The sequence below is a fragment of the Pleurodeles waltl genome, chromosome 5, assembly GCF_031143425.1.
Source record: "Pleurodeles waltl isolate 20211129_DDA chromosome 5, aPleWal1.hap1.20221129, whole genome shotgun sequence".
Classification (NCBI taxonomy): Eukaryota; Metazoa; Chordata; class Amphibia; order Caudata; family Salamandridae; genus Pleurodeles; species Pleurodeles waltl.
Window position 1 is genome coordinate 1545312587 of NC_090444.1, and position 22377 is coordinate 1545334963.

Below are 22377 nucleotides of genomic sequence, written 5' to 3' on the forward strand. Positions count from 1 at the left end.
AAGTGGCTTGCGCCTCCCACAAATGACCTCCTATTATAAGGCCCATCATCTTTTGCAGCTAGTCCACTGGATGGCCCACACGCCTGACCTGCCCACCTAGATAGCAACTGAAGTGGCCATACTTAAGAGCGACAGATCTTTCAATACCCTTTTTCAAGATAAGGCCCTGCTGATTACCTACCCAGTCATCACTGCCATGTTGGTGCTATTGAAAACGGTGCATGGTTCATTAAAGCAAAACCTATGGCTCCATGCCTCCGCCCCTCTCTGTGATAACTGTGGGGGTTGGCCCATCATCTGGCCCTCTTGGAAAGCCGAAGATTGATCAATTGGTCAATGGCACCTCCTTTAAGTCCTTTCTGATCCTCCAGTTGGAGGTTAACCTACTTCAGTGCTGGTCCTACATCAAATTGATGAATTGTCTTAAAATGTCCCTGTTTTAAAAAAAAACTCGATGAAAAGCAGTTTATGGCATCTCACAAACTGTACAGTGAATTAAATGTTTTAAATCTTTATAATAAGCAAGATTTATTTTGCAATTACTTTTCACTCAGGAAGCTCCAGACGCGATTTAAAAAGAACAAGGAAGTCTCAGAATGTAAAGGTAAATTGTTGTCAAGTCCTTATTTACTTTCCAGTGGATGTAGCCATTTAGTCATCAAGAAGTAGCCTGGGGAGCTTTTACAGACTAGCTGTGAGGAGTGGGGAGCAACACTGGCTAGAGTGTGTATTGGGGAGGGGGCGGGGAAGGCAACTAGGAGACATACACACTCTCATGGAGTGCTTAATGAAAAATAAATTAGTTCCCTAAAATGTGAGCAATGGAAGGATACAAGTCAGCTCATCACAAGGATCGCAAAAGGTTATGCTCCAAGGATGAAACAAACACAAGAAAAGGAAGGCAAGCATTTGAATACCAAGCAAGGGAATCAAAGCAACAATAAAACTAGACAATGATGAGCAATATGTGGGCTATAACCGCACTGTAAATTCACTGTGTGTTTAGCAGCCAGACAACTTGTGATGTCTGGTACACAAGACCTGAAAATGAAAAAGCTAGAGTCACAACAAGCATAGTGTTTCGTTTATATATTCAATGAGAATGTTTCCTAACAAAATAAAGTAGAAGGTGTTGTGTGGACAATACAGTAGTTTAGTACTCTCGTACCCCCATTTCACAGAATACACATTTGTGGGGGGCGGAATGGGTGTCACTGCCTGGTCCCCAGCTGTGGTGTCTGAGAAGTAAAGTAAGTGAGAGGGTCACATGGCTTGGTAAAGTAGTCCTCTCTGAGATAAGTGATTGGGGTTCACTTTTCCATTCAGGGTCAGTTAGTCTATCAGTGATATTCCATTGTACCAGTCTTGAAAAGGTGATCCTTTTAGCCACTTTTTTCACAGGAATTAGGACCTAAAATAATCATTTTAATGTTCATATTTTGACTGCACCACCTTTTTAAATGCATTGCTACTTTTACAATTAAACGTATGTTAGTGCATAGAACAGCATTACCACAACAGGAAAAACAGTATGTCATGCGAGTCCAACATGCCATTTTTATATGGATTCATTTCTCCCATACTTACATGGAGTACACTGAGTGCAAATAGTGAGTGACTCTCTCTAGTCCCTGCCATGCTTACACTGTTGATGCCTGTCCTACACTGGCTGATAAGATCACTTTTCCGAATTAAGGGTTGTTTTGGACATACAATAACAGTCCTAAATGACAGAGGCGACAATAAGGTTCCTTGGGGGGAAAAAAAATGAATGTAGACACCTACTTCGATTCCAATTTCAAATCCACCGCCAAGGCCAGCTATTCCGATAGCAGAAGGTGCAGACCAACCTGTGGAAAACAATATAATTAATACGCTCTAGCAGTCATACATCAAACACACTTTCTTTGCCTACAGTATTACTGCATTATGTAACAAGACCCATATTTGGTTGCTGCCCCTCTACTTGTCTCCAGGAACACCACCCTCACCATGGCAACACCCGCCTCCATAGTGAGACAACATTACAACTGTCCGAACCCTCCTTCTATATAGAATGAAATTGAAAACAACCCTCTATAACTTACAGTCCAACTCCAAACAATCTGACTTAAAACTAATAATATGCTTCATTTTAAACGATACTGAATTGTTACCCAGACGTCTGCTCATATTCAGCACTCGCTTTCTCTCCAGCTACGTTAGTGCCGCGCAACTGCCCTCACCACCATAAAAAAACATTTTACAGTTCACCTACACTGGCACACTCGTTTCTTCGCTGATGATACATTAAGGCAAGATAAACTAAAAGGATGAACTGCCTCTCTTTATCTTTCAACTATCAGGCCTGGGTAGCTTGTCTGGACGAGTTAGATTTTTATCTGCATTCCAAAGCTTGCCATTCTGCAATTATAACTGAACATAAATCAAGTACCAGATCCAAAGAAAGAAAAGGGGCTTAATGGGTTCTCCTGCCTGGCATAGGATATCTTGAGACACCTCTGCCTCTACCTTCTTCACCTTTGTGTGCATCCTATTGCATATCTCCAAATAACACCCAAGGTGCACCACACTACCTTGTGCCGCAAATCACCCTGCATCGTGAAATGCACATATATGTGTTCTCATTGACTCTACACCACCCAGTGCTTCACTGACATACAATACCCAGTGATCATCTCATGCACACTCTCTAGTGCTGCTTGCGTCTAGATTCCATTTAGAGAAGTACTTTCTTTGACTAGCAAAAATACAATTTATCAGACACATATTTTACTTAATTAATACATCTTCACTCAAAGGAGCCACTCAGTGCAGAGGAAAGACGATACTTTTTGCCTTGTCCAGCATCTGTAGCAATCACCAACAGTAGGAGTACTAGAATGTCACTCTGCTTGATGATTCGAGCTTGAGTTTTGAGATCTACTACGACATCTACTGAATGGGCATTTTAAAACACTTTAAAAACAGCCTGGTTGTAATTAAAGTTTTGAAGACACACAATGTTGGGACAGGAATGCACTTTCATGGCAGAGTGACATCAACCTTTGCTCTGCGAAACTAGACTGCATACAAAACTGATATCCTAATTTTCTTTTAGCCCCTCAATACACAAAGTTTTCCATATGCACCAAAGCCTAGGCCCAAAACGTAACGCAAGGCTCAGGACCTGGATCCGAGCTGACCAGGTGGCTGATACAGAAGGGCGCATTTTGTACCTCAGACTCTCCTACTGCCCTCAAGGATGAGGTGGCCCACTTGCTCAGTGTCTTACCTTGAAGAAATGCGCAGAGGATATGGAGAACCATGCCCAGAGGAATAAAGTGCACTTTGTGGATTTTCCAGAGGGTGCAGAGGGAACATCCACCAAGAAGGTGTTCTGGAGAGGTTGATTTTATCCTGTTTTGTATGGTTGGGGCGACAGATGCTTCTGGGGTGGAAGTGAGTGGGGGGGCAGGAGGGGGAGATTCGGCTGGGGGGTTTGGCCCAGTTGGCCACAATTCTCAGTGCAGGTACATCAGGCAGGTGTCATGACCACACAAACTTGCCAAATCAAATCAAAGAAATGCTTGAGAAAAGCAAAGAGATATCCTCAGTGGAGACAGCAAAGCCCAAACTGGAAGAAGGTTTGCAGAGTAATCTTGCACTTATTTCAGAGGAAGAATCAAGAAGAGAAGATTCAAGATGGCCGTCGTGAGTCCTGAAGGTTAGTTACAGTTCTAGTCTTGCAATCGGTTGGTTCCTAGGTTACGAGCTCACCAGCTGGAAGCTTCGCACTTCAACTGAGGTCTGACAGGAATCAGCTGTGTGGAGAGAGAGCGCGCTTCAGAGCAGAAACTCCTGTGAGGTAAAATTACCCTTGAAGACTATTTTACAGAAAACGTGATAAATATTGTCAAGGTTTATTCGAGGAGTTTGATAGTAGACCGTCCAGTGGAGGTTTGGCAAGGCTACAGAGTTTAATGTATGAATAAACCTTAAGTTTACAAGGTTCCTGTTTAAGATACCAAAGTCAAAAACAAAACGAACTTTAACAAGCAAGTATTTACAAATACCAAGGTTATAAACGAAGGCCGAGTTTAATGGAGAAATGAATGTTAACAAGTAAGCATTTACAAATGCAACGGTAATAAACCAAAGTAGAGTTTAAAAGAGAAACAAACTTTAATAAACAAGCATTTACAAATACAAGTATTGATTGAAGTCAAAATAAGACAGGAGAAACAAACTTTCACAAGCAAGAATTACCAATGCAATAAACGTAATTGAACTCTCTAATGTAAAGTAGAAACCAACTAACATCAGCTGATTTGGAGAACGCATTATCACCAATATATATATATATATAGCAACATAAAATCAATCTCTAACAAAGGTTGAGAAGTTCTTCCAGAATCAGTAATAAGCATTTTTAAGAAGAGCTTATCATTCATAGAGAGAAGCAAGGCTACAGAGAACTCCGGGTGAGTGAAGAAATAATAGAATTAAAGAGAATTAAGTGTTAAGAGTAGAAAGTGTAAAACTGATGTGGTATGTCCTCTTGCAGGTGCTGCATCTAATCTTAGACGTGAAGAGGCAGACTGAGTACTGACGTTCCTCATCTCTGTGGCAGTCTCTCTACAATCCCATTCCCCTTTACCCCTTCGTGGTACTCAGCACAAAGGATTAAAATTCGTTGTGAGTAGCTCGGGTCGGGACTGAGGAGTTATCTTCTGCTTCGGAGGAAATCGAATTGAAGTATCCTGACAGCAGGCAACGATCTCAATGGTCTTCTGTCCTATCCTAGTGCAGAGGGGCCACTTCGACTCCCAGACACACCATAAGCCCCAATGGCCCTTAGAGTACTGAGGTGGAAAGTCCATGGCATCAATGACCACCTTAAGTCAGGCTCAGCGCTGGGCTTTGCGAAGCTTCATTTTATAACCTTTTATTGCTGCAAGAGACACGTCTCCTGAGCACCCAATGTTCCCTTCCTAGCTAGAAATGGGTATGTGAGGGTTTACCATGTTGGTTATACTAAGGTGTCTCATGGGGTGGCAATTTTAATTCACAAACTTATGCCCATGGTGATTTCCCATAGTGTAGCGGACCCACAGGATAGATATGTCACAGTAAGGGAGCAACTGCAGGGCAGGCTTACAAGCTGGTCAGCATTTATGCCCCCCTCCAGATGCCTGGTCCCAGCCTGGACGCAATGAGGGCTGTGTTGACAGGGCTTTCCAAGGGTGTTAGGAGGTGACTAACATGGTAATGTTCCAAAGTCAACGACAGCTCGAGGAAGCTAGAAAGCTTTTATTCATCGTAATCATGTCAGAGTGACTGGGCGACCAGTTTTGGACACTGTGATGTCTGGTGCACCTGGAATCCTCAAACCTATGCCGCAAACAAGACACTTCACAAATCAAACTTCTCTTTATGCCCTCCTCTGACTTAATCCATGCTACAGGATCACTCATCCTTCCCAGGGGGGATATCAGACTACTTTCAGAAGACTGACTAGATAGGCAGGTGGAGGATTGGCAACTCAACGCTTGGTGCCTTACCAACATTGTCAATTTCCTCTCAGAGGAACTTGAGGCATTCCTGACTCAATGTGGTTCTGTGGAATTTCTGGGGAGTCTCTGGGTGGCTGGCAAAGCTTACATGAGGTGTGCCACACTTACCCTCTTTTGGGCGTGGGGCAGGCAGAAAATGCTGCACACTAGAGGGCCTAGAGGCCCAAATTGCTCTTGCAAAGAAGCGTTCCATGGGAGACAAAACAAAATAACATCAAACACCATTTGATGGGATGTCCCTGGGACAATTGTGCCTCGACGAGGCCAAGCTGTGTTGGATTGCTTCTCACGCAGAATTTATGACTGGGGAGACAAGTTTGGCAAACTATTATACTGGCTGGCACCCCACAGCTTGGCTGATACAGTGGTTCTTAGCATTATGGCAGAGGGTCTCAGAGGCCCGAAAATCACCTCTGCATTTGCAGATTATTATTGCAACTCATATGCAAAAGGCCCAGGATCGCCGCACAAGTCTTCTTACCTCCTAATAGCAGACCTACTGGAACCCATTGTGTTCCACTGTGTCTGTGATCTGCTAGAGAGCAGTACTGCGCATTATCCTCTGGAATCACTGTCTGACAGCCTTCACTCTCCTCTGGTGGGGCACCTGGTTCCAACAGGTGACCCGTCTTGAGGGCATTGTACACTGGGACCGAATCAGGATTACATATTTAGGGGACGTGTATCAAGGGGGAGCACTGATGTCCTTTCAAGAATTACAAGAACAGTACAGCCTGTTACATATGCAGTTCTATCACTTCCTCCAAAAGCAACATGCTTTGAGGGTTCATCCTCCCTTAACAACCCAGCTTTCCAAATTTAACCTGCTTGAAGCCAAGGTACTCATGGGCTGCTTAGGCAGGGGATCAGTCTCTGTGATATACTACTCCTTGATTATTAATGCTCATGATTGCCTTTCTACCCTGAGACAAAATATGGAAGGCTGGGTAGGCGAACTTGACGATGATTACCGGAGGAAGGCCAGTCCGGCCCCTTAGAAATGAGCAATTTCCTTCCACCTGCATATGATCCAAATCAATTACCTGTACGCAACCTACCGATCCTCTGCCGTGTATTGCAGATGGTGCCATCCACCTACCAGGCCTGCGCCCGTTGCACCCTCCCCACTGCAGACTTCTACCCATATGGTGACCCCAAGATGGTACTTTTGGGTCTTTTGGATACATTGTTGAGATCCCCACTCTGAGAGGACCTTTATAGGGACGGCATGCATGGTGGACAAAGGAGATACCGCCCACCAATGGAAACACCCCTAACCCGTCTCATTGCAACTATGGCATGAAGGAGTGGACTGGTGTGCTGGTCAGGGAAAACCTATATACGAGGCACATGGCTGTCCCCAGAAGCATGGTGGACTGATGGATCTATGGATTGTAATAACTATTTCAAGTCCTTTTGTGATCCAGAGTCGTTGTGAAATTGATGACTGTGTTGAACTGGATGATTCTCTTTATGTAAGATCAATAAAATGTCCTTATTAAAAATAAAAAACTGTTCTGTCCTTTTTCTTTCTTTTTTTGTTACAATGGGGGATTGTATATAGTGTGTACATATATATTTTGTTTAAATAATAAAGGATGCTCTCCTACGTGCTATTTATGTTAATATGAGTGTTGGGATTATTCCTGGTTATATGTGATCCCTAGGGGTTCTTTGTTGTTTTGTAAGAAGAAAGAAATGAGCAATTTGTAAAAAGTATGTATAAGAAAGAGGATGTTCAGGAGAAAGTATGTGGAAGAGAAGAGGATAAACTTAGAAAGAAATTGTCTGTCCCAAAACTCAAACTAAATAAAAGGCACAAAGGGAAATTAAGTGTGTTTTTAAGAGGAGAATTAGTAGAAGAAAAACACCAATAGTTAATAGTATTTGTGAGAATGTGTTTGAATTGTCTGGAGGTACATGGCAAAGTCTGCATGAATATGACCCAACAATACCTGGTGTATCCTTTGTTTAGATTGAGATGGCAGTTGTTATTTAGGCCTACTTTTTCCAAAGATGTATCACATACAGATAGATACATAAACAAAGACACCAGCATGCAAAATATATACATGCAATGTGAATGAAGGGACACAATTAGTGGGAGACATATTTGGAGCAATAATATCTGCTGTAGGAGTAGTCTTGAATGGTGAGAAAATTACAAAGCTCTCAAAAGTAGTTGACAGATTAGCAACTAGTACCTTTTGTACTCTATTAGTAGAAACCCTTGAGCTTGTAGCAGTTAGATCTATGGTTTTGCAGAACCGCCACGCATTATATATCTTATTAGCTGAGAAGGGTGGAGTCTGCAAGATGTTGAAGATTGAAAACTGCTGTACATACATTCCAGATGAGTGTAAAAAGATTGTAGAGTATGCAAATAATATTTCTGATTAAAAAGCTTATGATCTTAAACCTTTAGAAACCTCTAGTATAGTTCAAAGCTTTCCAAAACTAGTTAGCTTAAGGCAATAGGAGACAGAATTGGCAAAACAATATTAGTTAATGTGCTAATAGAAGTAGCCTGCTTCCTATCTACATTAGCCATAAACAAAGCAATATAAAGGACACTGGTAAGGAAAAGAGCTAGAGACATGAATAAAAGAATGAAAAGAGATTTGAAATTCAGTGACAATGTGAATGAAGAATATAAGTGACTGAAAGAAAAAGAAAACTTGACAAGGAAAAGAAGAGACACTGAAGAAGATGAAAGTGAAATTTTACAAATACATTTGTGAACGAATTTGTGATGGTTCCAAACCAAAGGGTGGAGGTTGCTAGAGGTTTGATTAGAAAATAAAAAAACATTAATACGAGTGAAAACTAGGCCTAATCAAAAGTCGCATTTAAACGTGCACTTTTCTTTCTAAACCTTGCATGACCCGCATGTGCTTGACTAGCTTGATTTGCTAACATTGACAAATTGTAACATACATTAGTTTAGCACAAATGTTTCTATCATAATCTTTGCATGGCCTATGCATGACGCAAACTTCGTGTATAACAAACAAAGCTATATTATTTATTCACTCTAACTGGCTGACCTGCATTGGAATTTTAAAACTTGCTAAACTAATCTGAAACTTGCATCTGTATGAATAGGCTTACAGTGTGAAGATGTGTGTGAATGGAAATGAAGTGCAAATAAGCATAAAAATACATATAAGTGTCTTGTTTATCAGAGAGTGAAGTGCATGGAAAAGAATGCTTATGTATCTAGCTTAATGTTGAGAGAAACATAATGTGTTGCATGCTTAGACTGCTCTTTGTTCAAAAAGTCACATCGGCAGGAAGTGTGCCGTTCCCAAGAAACCGTAGATCCAGATTGGATGTCTAATATCATGACTAAAACAAATTTGCTAAAATGTATTTTTTATGTTGTGTATATAAAAGTGCTCCAAGGGAAAGAACAGCCTACCGCTCATTTATGACCCCCCTATCCTAGCTCTACCTTTCGAGAGCATGAGCGTCTGCAGGGTGTGAGACCCCAGCTTTGTTAAGACCTAGAGGCTCATTCTAAGACCCGTACTCTCTCTCTCTTTCTCTCTCTCTCTGAGGTCTTGCCACAGTTAGATTTGTTTCCTGCCTATACTACTCTCTAGTAGAAGCCTGTTATAGTATTCTTTACCAGTACTGATAGTTCCACAGACCATTACCATTGCCATCACTAGATTTGTTCCTTTCACTATTCATTGGCTATTTTTTTTCCTTTTAGTGATTTAGAATATTAGAATAGGGACAGATTGCAGGACATGCTTTATGCAATGTTCTGTAAACTTTAATTGACTACAAAAGAGAACATGAAAAATTATGATAAAATAAAAGTTTCAATGAAAACCCTCATTATTGACTCCTGAAATAATATTAAATGTGCTGTCAAAGCTGAATTGCAGCTTGCCCCTACTACCTATTCCCAAGACCCCCTTCCTAGGCCACAAGTGGAGAGAAGCGTGGTGTATTTTATATTTTTATGATCCTCCACCCTACCAGTGGTCTTCTTTTAATAGCAGGTCACCAACTCTGTGTTAGTGGCCAACAGAAGGGATTTAAAAATAATGACTGGCCTAATTAAAATTAATTAGGTAAGGTGGTTTGTGACGCCCTGCAACTCGCTATTTTGAGACACAACATAATACATGGCAGAACTCAAAACGCTGTGATGCAATTTACACCCACTATTTACGTGCCTGATCAAAAATCAGTTCCCATGTGCCTTGTATGAACTCATTCTTCGATCTCCTCTACTATTTCTGACTCCCTAGTCACTGCAAAATGCAATTAGGACGCTGTAGGCTTCCTCACTCTACGTAGAGTATTCTTTTCCACAAACAAATGATCCCCACTGCAGAGAACCAAAAGCTTTTTGCTGAAATGCATCACTGGTCATTAAAAAAGAGAAATAATTGATTCCTGGAGTGCTAATGTTACTCCTTTTGGAGTAGGATAATCATGTAAGGGAAGCGCTGCACCCATCGCTTAGTACGTGTTTCACTAAGTGAATGTGACCACTGCTGCAGCCTACACACAAAAAAAGAGAAATCTGCTACTGCAGTCATTTTAGCTGCATCAATCTGTGTGCCTTTTACCACCCAAGTGTCATTCTTAGAACAAGATAAATTCAGTTCCTGCAAAGTAACTGTAAAAATTGGATTATTTGGGGTGGAGAAACTACCCACCTCAAGGAACAATCACAACCCTAGTCAGGGTGAGTCATCTAAGTCACTAAATTAACCTGAGAGCAACCCCCTGGTAACAATGGCACAGCACTATGGCACAGAGCAACTTAGGACAATGTATACAGTATTTTAAATTGCCCCAAACACATAAGGCAAAAACAATACTTTCACTTATAAATGGGGATATTAAAATCTTTCCTACAATACTGGCAGCCCGTCTTAAGAGAGTACTATCCACTTTTATACACTAAGACCAAAGTGGGTTTATGCTGAACCGTGGTATGCGCCACCACACCAGTAGGCTTCACATAGCTTTGGCCCAATGTCATCGAATGCCTGGCGACCTGGCATTACTCTTGGTTGTTTTTGATATGGTGGACTGGAAATACTTATATTTGATGCTGCAGCGAACCGGTATGGGCCCACAAATTCCCATATAGATACAAGCACTGAATGTAAGCCCCGAAGCCTGTGTGATTGTTAACGCCACCTTATCCCAGGCCTTTTACATTCAAGGTTGTCCCCTCTCCACCCTCCTATTTGCCCCGGTAATGGAACCACTAGCACAACTGGCCATGAGCGACCCCTTGTTTAAGGGATGGGGATGGAGCAGTGACCATGAAGATCGCATAGCTCTCAATGCAGACGATGTCCTCTTCTACTTAGCCAACCCGGTAGATAGTGGCCTGTGGCTTGCAATCAACTAAGATGCTTCAAAGAAGCCTCTGGGCTTCGGATGAACCCACAAAAGTCAGTACTGGTGCCTTTGTTGCTATCACGATATTGCTTTGACTGGGAAGATACAGTGCCCATTAGACGACTAAGCTTTAAATACCTGGGAATCTGGAAGGCGCTCCTGACAGATATGGCCTCGTCCCTAAACTTGAGGCCACTTACAAAATGTGCAACTGCAGACATGTTTAAATGGCGCTCCCTTCCCCTGAACATCCTAGGCCGTATAGTGCTTTTTAAAATGATGGTTCTCCCGAGGTTCTTGTATATTTTATAAATCTTATCATTCCCACTGCCACGCTCATGGTTCCATACTCCCAACGCTACCATCACAGGCTTCCTTTGGCGAGAAAGTAAACATCGTATAGTGCTGCAATACGGTCAAAGAAACCCATATGACAGGGGTTTGGGCATGACTAATCTCTACGTGTATTACTTGGCAACCCAATTAATGCCTATACATGACTGGTTTACAGGGGTATGGTCAGACCAGCGTATAAATTAGAACTCAGCACGATGACCTTTTCTCAAACACTTGCTATCCTCTATGGGTCACCGATTCCCCAGGACCTGGCCCCCGGGACAAGAATGTTGCAGCACACTTGATGGACAGCTATTGTGACCCAGCAGACTCCCCTGTGGAGAGGAACTTGGCTCTGGGAGTCGGCAGCCCTGCAGGGATTCAGCAGGTGGGACTAGCTGAGAATATCCCAACTAGAAGACGTGTTCCTTTCAAGACCTCCAGACAGACTATTACCTGCCACGCCCTACAGACTCACATCACCAGCACTAATCCACTGCCAGAATACAGTCAACTAGAGGCTAAACTATTGATGGGGGCGATGAGGAAAGGGATGGGGGGTGCCAACTATATAAAATGTTGAATAATAATGCACCAGGAGATGTGCACCACGTTAGAGAGAGGTGGGAACGATGGTTCGGTTTGCTAGAGGAGGAAGATTGATTGATGGAATGACCTGATGGCTCCAAGGACTGGCACCATGTCATAACGACTCAGGCTCATACAGATATATTACTTGTATGGGGTATATTTTTCTCCAAACAAACTACATCGAGCTGGGATTCTCCCAAACCCTGCCTGCCTCATATTCGACACTACTCCTGCAGACGTTTACCACATATTATGGGAATGCCCACCTATAAAGTGCTACTGGGTCGTGCTACTGCAAAAACTTACCAAGAATTTGAGGTGGGAGGTCCCGCTGCCCCCGAAAATGGTACTTCTGGGAGCCATGGAAAATACTGGAGGCATAAGAATAGAGCGCACCTTTCCGAGTATGGACCTCCCAGTGGCCAAAAGAGAGATCGCAAAAGGGGGGGAAATGGCCATACCTACGACCACTGGCGCAGTGAAGTAAGGGGGTAAACTGGTGAGCGCATTAGGAGAAACCAGTTTACGAAGCAAGGGGCTGCCCCCACAAGCATGCCAAGATGTGGGGGGGAAATGGCTGGGCAATAAACTGTGAAGCTCAATGGGAGACCATAATTGCCACCACTCTCATGTGCAAATGGCTTTGTTGAATATGACTGTTGGAATCTTGCTGTGGTATGTCCAGGTGCTGATGCCTAAAGCGGTCATGAATCAGGTGTGTCATTCCTACCATTCATTTCATGTTCTAAAACCAATAAAAATTGTTTATAAAAAAAAAATCAATCATTTTTGTCACTCATTATTCTTAAACAGCTAATAACCATTGAGAAAGTCAATAGTACTAGCAGGTTTTAGGTGTATGTCAGTTGCTGTGTTATATTTATTGATGCAATAACATCTCAGAGAGAAACCAAAATACAGGCCGGGTGGAACACTATGGTAATCACAGAAATGTATTTGTCATGTTCCCTTTTAAAGAGCACCCACTTTTTTCATCCTACTTAAAGATCTGTCTGCACAGGTTTCAGTATGATTCACTGCAGCCAACAGCTGTGGGTGATTCTTGATGCCTGGTTAGAGCATGTTCTTCCTAAGTTGATGCTGCATGCAGTGTAATACACTGGGCAAACACACACTTTAAAGGTCCTAACGTTGTCGCGCTGTACAGTTTGCACATTAAAGTAACCATTGAACGTATCAATGAAGATATGGGGCAGTTTTTAGTGTGTTTAGTATTTCAAGACTATACGTTCCCACTGCTTTATAAACATTGCTTTCTCACTAAATTAATTTGCTTTCAAATGCACCATTGGTGAATCTATTTTCAATTTTTTCTTGAGAAAGGGACTCACCTTGGACCACACATTTGTCCATTAAGCTTGCTTGCTTCACTCGCTACATGAAAGTCATACCCAACGTTTATGCTCTACCACTTTCAAATGTCACCAGCCACCACTGGTAAATGGTTGAGGTAGACTGGGATCTAGCTGCAATGTGACGCTGACCGTGTTAGAGAACGGGTGGGATACACCAACTGGCTTCATCATGGACAAAGTTTAACTTCTGACTTAGTATTTTGAGTCCCAATCCACACCAGCAGTACACATCGTTGTATTCCTATAGCTTGCAGAGGAGGTCAGCATTATGACCCTTGGCAGTGCAGGTCCTTATCCTGTGTACAAGAGGGAGTACATCCAGTCCTTCGGGGCTTCTCTCTGGTCACTGACTGTAGTCCTCCTCTGCTCTTCCTCAGCTTCTAAAAGTGTTTTCACGTGGGTCATTGGAGATGCCACATTTAGGCCTGGCACTAGCTAGTGGGTGGAAGTGACTCCTGGGTATGTCCTAGTCAACTGATTGAAGGTGCCAGGGACCATCCTGCCCACTTTTGGCATTTATAAGATTGTGCAAGTCTTAGGCCACACTAAACCTTGGCTCCAAGACCTGGGGGATTGTATGGAGAGTGTATAATGCTAATTCTAGTGTTCTCCCACATCTAACATTAACATACAGTTTGAGGCACCTGCTGTACCCACAATAAACCCAGAGTGAGAAGTCTGGTAGGACAAAAGCAGAGTCCTTCAGCAACCAGATAGTGGATCCACAAAAACTGTCTAGGCACTGTGTTCCCTCCCTTTTTCAAGTGTGTCCCAGGGGTTATATGTAAATTCAGGAGACCTGTGAAGCAGACTTTAACAGTAGAACAGGATTTCAAGATTTGATACTGATTAGTCGAAAAGTCTAATAGCCTGCATATTTCTCAGAGGTGTCATTTCTGCCTATTTAGATCAGCCTACTGTTTGATCCTGGGAGGCAATTCAAACTTACTTACATATATTCAAGGCTGATCTCATGCTAAGAGCTGGGGGGGGGGAGAGGTTACGGTGATTAGGCTTCTGACAGTTCTGGTAAGTAAAGAAAAACGTTTTTAAAAGTAACTTTTCCATAATATCAATATAAATCTAACTTAACAGTTGAATTGGATTTTTACTATCTTGAAAGTAGTCGATCCATTTTTTTGTAGTGGATCTCTTTCCCAAGGTACAGTATTAGTATTTAATATTCTTTTTCGGTGTCTCTCTGTGGGGCAGCCAGACTTCCTACAAATAAAAAAAATTGTTTTGGGGTCCGGAGACTGTAAGGGCATGCTAACTTTAGATTTGTACATGCCCTACTTTTAAATTCCATGCAACTTGCCTTGTGGGCTACAAGGCCTACATGAGGGTGAAATATTAATATTTAAAATAATAGTTTTAAACCTTTACTTTGACAGTTCGAACTGCAGTTCTTACACTGTTATAGTAAAGCTACAATGGTAGGTCTGTAGTCCTGTTTTCACTATGGCTGAAGTGGGGGGTGACACTAGGCGCTGTTGTCCACTATTGTCCACACGAGAATACGTTGTACCTTATACTACGGACTTCTAGGCAAGTTAAATACACCAATAAGGAGTATGCTTTAACAACCATATTATAAGTGGAGGCCCAGGCATTTTACTACTGGTCTGACATGATAAACTGCACAGCGTTCGACAGGTAACAAAAATATAAGGTCCAGCAAAAAGAAACAAATTTGGGGGTGCCCATGTAGAAAAAGCAAATTTCTTACTGTAACTATAATGAGCAAATTGGCCTTCTACATTAAAGGTGCCTCTGGTATGTGCCCCAGGCTTCCATTGATCTAGGACTGATCTCATGTAGCTTGCAGGAACCTCAAATCACATGTTGGAATGTGTTCTATTCATTCTTCTTGGCATATGCACTGAAGCACCTCAACAATTATATTTTGTATGCTGGCTGAAGCAGCTATATATAAACATCCACATGGGAATCAAAGATGGGAACCAAAGTGAAAAGCATTTCTCCCAGGGAATGCTCAAGCTATAGAGAGATAAAGATTTTGTATGTGACTCTCCACAAATAGAAAGAGCTGTGATATGAGATTTAGTTTTGCTGTAAGTGACCTGATTAAGAGAGAGCTGAACAAAGCCCAGATGTCCTAGAGGTTAAGGAGTGTGTAGGTAATTAAATAAACCTTACAAGTCTGCACAGCACACAAATGTGTTTGAGAGAGAAATAATTTAATTAACAGTGAAAGTTGAGGGTTCTGCTTACTGACCAAAACACAGCCACTTACTCCTTTACTGGGATCCTGTGAGCTGAAACCTCTTGATATGAATTCCAAGTGTATACAAGTATGCTGTGTTTCTAAGTGAAGTATTATGGCAAAGGAAAATACAGGACATTTAGATTCAATTGAACTAAGGCGAAATGGGTACTTACTTCCATCTGGAAGATGCGCTACGACAATTCCACTACCTCCTCGCGCAGTCACTAAAAAACCAGCTTTAATCACAGATAAAATTGCAAGGCCCTGTGCTTTTGCGATCACATGTGCTGCGAAAATAAGGGAAACATAGATCATATTAAGATGTTATACTTTTAAAGGACTGCACATATACCAACCAAGGTAATGTAAATAGTAAAATATGGAGAGTTATTCAAACAAATTGATTACATTTGTACTTTTTCACAATAAAAGCCATAAGCAAAATAGGCAACTTTGAAAGAATAGCTATTACATGTCCCAATGTATGCAGATTTTACAGGGGCATAAGTTGAAACACTATGGGAGAATTTTGCAAAGGCATTCACAAGCATGTGAAGTTTTATTACCGCATAGCTAATTCACGTATTCTTAAATGTCTTTGTGAACTGCCCCATATACCTGTGTTATTTGTCCACCTATACTAGGCAGAAAAGTAAAAACTTTAAAAAACACCTTGTCGAGGGGGTGTGGCCAGGTCTGCCTGGATGGTGGATGACCCTCCTTAAGCTCTTGGTTCATCAGCAGAGATTGGGAGTCCATACTGGTGCCTGTTTTCATCTCTCTGAGTGGGTGATAGTCACACTGTGGGATGAGGGTCCCGACAGTGATGCCCGTTTCCTGCAGGGAGGAGAAGCTTGGGCCTACATCATTTTGGGGCATTCAAAGACAGCAGTCCTGGAGTTGCTGATGTGGGGTGAGTTACCCAAGCCGCTCTGCCCACCGACCGATGAGTGTTTGGGGCTCAGGATGTGCCGCTGGAGTGGGGGTGCGGTGTCAATGCTCCCCCACTATCCCGCTTCCCTCCCAACCCCCTGTTGGTTTTTGGGCAGCTGGGTGGCCCTGTGAGAATATGTGGGCGCAAACTGGTGCAACTTAAATGTCTCTGTTCCGGCCTTGGACAGTCGTGGGATCCTTCTATGATGTGGCCATAACAGTGTGGTGCTGGGGCCACAGGACCCGCCACTCTTTGTTGATTTGAGCTGGCAGGGTCACAGACTGGCGATTCAGCCCTGTCCCCCAACCTCCCAGGATCTTCTCTCCCTGGACACTATGGCCAGGCGGGGGTGTTCCAGGTGAGCTGGCCTACAGCCACCACGATGATTGGGAGCTTCACATAATTTTCTTTAGCCCCACCTCCATGTTTGGACCCGAGGGATCATCTCTAGACATGCCAGCCCATGTTTTTTGACATTGGACAGTGGAGTGAGGCCGAACTGGTCATGCAGTCAGGGCGGTGGAGAAGGCCTTTGTGCAAGCAGGTCAGTGATCCTTTTCCCTCGCCTCCCCTCCCCTCATTACTCCGACCATTCGTCTACCCTACTGGGCTGTGTACATCCGGCTGGCACACTGGATGCTTCTCTTTGTCCTTGAATATCGTCTTCATGGAACAGTTCCACAGACCCCTCCACTGGGGGACCCTCCGCAACCGATGATCACAAAAATCATTAATTACAATAACAGGGATGCCGTCCTATGTTTCACCTGCAAGTGGGTTCCCACAAACTTTCAATCCACCAGGATCCTAGTCTTCCCACTCGCCTAGTGGTGCACCAATGGAAATCCTTTGAAGTGGTCAAGCAAAAGCTGGGGGGGGGATTAATTTGCGTAATATGCTCCTTGTTCCAGCCTGCCTTTAAATCACTCTTCCAAGTCCTTCTTTTTCGACACCCCTGAAACAGCATGGTAATGGGCAATGGAGAACCGGGTCTTGCACAGCAACTCGCTCCCTCTGTTGGGGAGGCAGTCCCTTGAGAAGGCCGTAGAAGGTGTGGCCCACCTCAGCGGCAGGCAACAGGGCTCCCACAAAGACCGTATGAGGGCCAGTGGATTTCCCACCTCTTCCACCACAGATGTTCCTACTCCTTCGCGACAATGGTGGGGCCGCTATCAAAGATGGCCCTACCCCTAGGCAGTCTTGGTGACCTTGACATGCTTTTCAAAGACAGGGGGTGGAGGGGCTTGAGCCTGAGGCAGCTTCCATAGCAAGCCACTGGACTCAACAATATCAATGTGCCAGAAGCACCATATCCTTTTCAATTAATCCATTTGGTGGAGGTATATGGTTTGATTCGTGCCAAAAATAGTTTTTCTGCTGTTTGCAATTTTCATTGGTGAGTTGACAGATGCTTCTGGGGTTGGAGTGTGAGGTGTGGGTGTTGAGGGGTGGGCTGGGGTGGTTTGGCCCAGTGGGTTTGCTCAGGCTTCCAGCAGGTTGCGATCAAGAGTCTTTTTCCCCACATTGGTATCGCCAAGACCTGTGCTCACAGGTGTGAATGATCGTATCAAGTAGTGCAGTGTTGGGTTTTATGAAACATCATGCCCAATGTGCTCCTACTGAAGGAGAGGCACCTTCTTGGTTCCCCATATCCCTTCATGGCCCTTTATGGATAAACCAGGGAATACAACGCTGACTACACTAGCGTCTTCCGTGAAGTAGCTATCCTGATCAAAAAACACTTAGCAATAGTGAACATCCGGTAGTGCGATGGACGCACAGGGTAGTTAAGTCAAGGTGGAAGGGGCGCTCAATGGCCAGGCTTACAATTTGCTGAGTGTTTATCTTCCTCCCCAGATGCCGGGACAGTTTGAAGGGCAGCCGGTGCAGTGGACCTGTTTGGGGCCTCTGTCTAATGCAGCCCAAAAGATGGTGACCAAAGGACCACGGGAGGCTAAAGCCTGCGAAAATGAGGCACACTGATTGACCGGCATGTTTCAAACCGACCAATCAGGCATCTGGGAAATGGGTGTCGCCGCGTTGAAAAAGGGGCACCAGGCCGAGCGGTAACGAGCGGTAACGATGGCTGGGAGTCCGATCACAGCAGGGTGCCTGAAGTGAGTATGAGGCAGCAGCGGAAACAACCCAGGACCAGTGGACAGCACGGGAGGGTCAGCAACCAGTGCAGCGTGAAGCGCATATTGAGTGCAGCACGGGGGTGGCCAGTGGAAGCATAGCAAACTTTGGCACGCAAGTGGGGCTAGTGAACAGCATCCAGCATCACCCTCCCGGGCAACAAGGCACCAGCAACTAATCACACCAGGGCCAACAGGGCACGGGACCAGCTTTCCCACCTGGCTAAACACCTTTCTCTAGGCCAGGTATTTTTCCCTGGTACAACTAGACGACACGGGAAGGGGCCATTGAGCTGGCTTTATGCAAGGGCAGTCAAGCAGAGGCAGAAACAGGGGTGGTAAATGTAAAGGACAAAGAGGAATGGTTTCAGGGGACAAATAGAAGAAAGATAAAGAGGATATCAGGAAAGAGGGACAGGCAGCTGCTACGAGCTACCCCCCTGTTAAACGCACTAACCCCCATGAAGTCCTGGGCGGGAGAGGGGCAGCAACCCAGGGGACAGGAGCAGGGAAGCCAGCAAGCAAATACATCACACCATAACGGCCAGGGAGACAGGCCATGCTAGCCTTATCCTACAGGAAGTAAAGGAAAGGATATGGAGAAAGCAATTTCTAGATATATTCTCCCTCCTCGAGGTGCAGCAGGCTGTTTTGGACTTGACCACAAATGACAAGAAAGACAAGGCTAGAAGGGAAAGGCACAGGCCAAGTCTGGAGACAGCTACAGAAATCTGTCTGCGAGCCTTCCGAACTCTAGCCTGTGTGTTCGTACAAAATTTCAAAGAGAGCACAGCTTCGCTATTTCTTCATGAGAAGAGAGCGCAAGCAGCTCAGTAGAAATATCAAGGCAATGCATGGCTGCATTACAACGAGGAGTTCCGTGAAAAAATGCAGACATGGCCCATCATTGAGTGGGACCAGCAGGATGTAGAAGGGTTCACAAACCACACTGTGGCAGCCAGTGAGGGCGTGAGCACACAGAACAATTTTCTCCCCCGCAGGGGTAAAGGCAGGCAGGAAGGGTTCACACATAGCAACAGGGCAAAGAATCATTTAGGGAGTAAGCAAGGCAGGATTCACTCAACTACTTGCTGGAAATACGACAAGAATAAATGTAAGTAAAAATGTAAGTAAGGACAAGCCTGTAAATTCAAGAACAGATGCAGCAACTGTGGAGGCACTCACCCAGCAGTCAAATGTAGAAAGACCAAAGGAGCGGGTGAGGGAAAAGATAGCAGCAGTAAGCAGTAAGACAAACGGAACGGAGCTCAGCGGGAGGGGGCCCCAGGGGAAACCCTACGTCATCTACCCATCCCCATCCAGGTAAACTGACTTTTACATGTGCTCAGCGGATACCCAAAAAAGAAAGAGGGACAAGTACTGGCAGAGGGTTTCATTTCATGGTAGGATTCACCATACCATACAAGGACCTCCCATACACAGCATGTGCAAGAACCTGAAATGAGTCAGGGAGAACCAGGAAGTGGCCAGGCAAAAGGTAGCAAAAGAGTTGGCATTGGGAGAATGGCAGGCCCATTTTCAGTCCCCCCCACCCCCATGGAGGACTTCAGGGTATCCTCCCTTGGGTGGCCTACAATGAAGGAGAGAAAATTCTGGTTACTTCATCATCTATCTTACCCACCACCCCGAGAGGGCCAGTAAATGATGGACTCCCAGGCAGGTATCCTACTCCACAGTGGATGATGTAATGGGTCAGATTAAAGTGCTAGGAAAAGGGGCACTGTTCGCAAAGACCAATAATGAATCTGGCTTCTGCCTCCTGCCAGTACACAGGCGCTTAATCTCAGGACCGCACAGTGACCACGCGTGGGCCAGCTGTTATGACATTTAATGTGATGACAACGAAGGATAATACTGCAGTGAGGGCTAGGCATATTCCTGGTTGAGACAACTCAATGGCTGACTCATTGTCCTGTTTCCAATGGCAGAAATTCAGGGAGCTGGCTCCTCACGCAGACCTGTGCAGGACAGCAATACCCGGACAGCTGTGGGGACTGAAGTATCAGTCATGACGATGTTGGTGGCCAGCACTCTTGCTCCTAAGACAGCAGCAGTATACAGTAAGTGCTGTGAGGTTTTTCAGGAAGTCAACGGCGCAAGGGCAATGTCACCACGGAGGAGGTGCAGAGTTTTATACACTGGGCCTTTACCATGGGTAGGAGGAAGGCTAGGGCACAGGCTCAACTCAGTGCGGTTGCATACTATGCAAAATTATCCTCTGGGATGGACCCTACCAATTCCTTGTACTGCAGGGTGGCCATGAAAGGCTGGGGTAGACTACAGCCCAAGCAACGGGCCCAACACCTACCAACTGAGTTCCCCATGTTGAGGCAGCTAATAGCAGCTCTGCCACAAGCCTGCGGGACAAAGCACAAGAAGGTACTGTTCACAGCAGCCTTCACACTGGCTCTTTTCAGGGCATATCGGGTCTATGAAGTTATGTCACCTCCCATGTCAAGGGGACGTTTGCCTCCAAGGTCAGGATGTGCTGATGAGGGGTATTGTCATGATCATCCATCTATGCATGGCAAAGACTGACCAAGGGGGTAAAGGTAAACATTCTCACCTTTACTGCTTGGGCGAGGACACCCTCTACCCAGTATGAAGCATGTGGGATTACATGGGCCTGGGCATCCACAAAGACCTACCACTTTTCTGGCGTAAGGATGGTTCCGGCCTCCGCCGCTTTTGATTCACAGCAGTACTAAAATGGCCATTGCTAAAGCTGGGCTTCCCCATGGGCAGGTTCAAAACCCACTCATTTCACATAAGTTCAGGCACGGTGGCAGCAATGAACGGGCTTAGTGAGGATCGGATAAAGGGGTTAGGAAGCTGGGTGTTGGGCGCATTTAAAGGGTACATCTGGCTCATGGCCTTGTAAGCCTATATCTCCTCCCCCCTCCCCACACCGGCTGTGTTTTTTCTCTTTTTCTACTGCAGGCCCCTCCGGCAACGGGCACAGAATATGGATTGTAGGCCACTCCTGTGTCTTGCGGGCACAACAGTGGGCGGCGCAGTAGAACTACTGGGGAATAGGTTTGGGGGGCACATCTGTGTCATTTGTGAGACAGCCAAGAATGAGATGGGCCCAGTGCCTTCCCGCCATACAGAGAGCATTACAGTGGGAAGGCAGGCTGGATGCTGTCATCTACACCTGGGGGGGAATGATCTAACGTGTCTGGGTGTAGGAAGGACTTGTTGGGAGCAATTGTATCAGGGCACACAGCAGTGGCACGACTGTCGGCCTGTGGACATTCTATGTTCCGAACAGCAAGGCCAGAGTGGAGGAGGGGGTGGGGGGCAAGGATCACGGGGCAGTTGAAAGATCCAGGCTGACGCTAAATATATCCATGTCCAAGGTGTGTAGGGAAAACTACAGGGTTTATGCTAGAAATGGCTTAATCAACCTCAGGACACCAGAATTTTAGGAGACAGATGGCGTCCCATAGTGGGGGCTCTATAACACGTAGGCTCCAATTAAGGAGGGTCAGAGGGAGCAGCTGCCTGTGATCGGATAACCACACGCAGCATGGTGAAAAGAAGCAGCCAGATGGATAACACAATAGCCTAAAAAAAACAGAGCTGCTCAAGTAGTGTCCTTGGGATGCCTCACAGCAGAGACAAGAGGGAGCAGACAGCAGGCCTCACAAGGGGTTAGCAACAGGCGGTCACAGCACTTGCAGCCAGGTTAACGCCAGCGGGTGCCCACTGTGATTCGGTAGCAAGGGAAGCCTAGCCACAGAAACACTGTTTAAGGGCCCCTCGAGAGAACAGGCTGTGCAAAAATGCTGGTGACCAATAATGTATCAAAGAAACCCAGGGT

The 22377-nt window shown here is 44.8% G+C and overlaps 1 protein-coding gene across 1 annotated transcript in view; it reads right to left on the reverse strand.

Annotated features, from left to right (window-relative positions):
- Positions 1 to 22377, reverse strand: part of SH3YL1 (SH3 and SYLF domain containing 1) — a 414394-nt gene that overhangs the window by 291573 nt on the left and 100444 nt on the right. The window contains exons 3-4 of the mRNA XM_069235839.1: positions 15638 to 15751; positions 1786 to 1850 (exon numbers count right to left, since the gene is read on the reverse strand). Coding sequence (XP_069091940.1) covers positions 1786 to 1850; positions 15638 to 15751 — 179 coding nt within the window. The remainder of the gene's footprint in view (positions 1 to 1785; positions 1851 to 15637; positions 15752 to 22377) is intronic.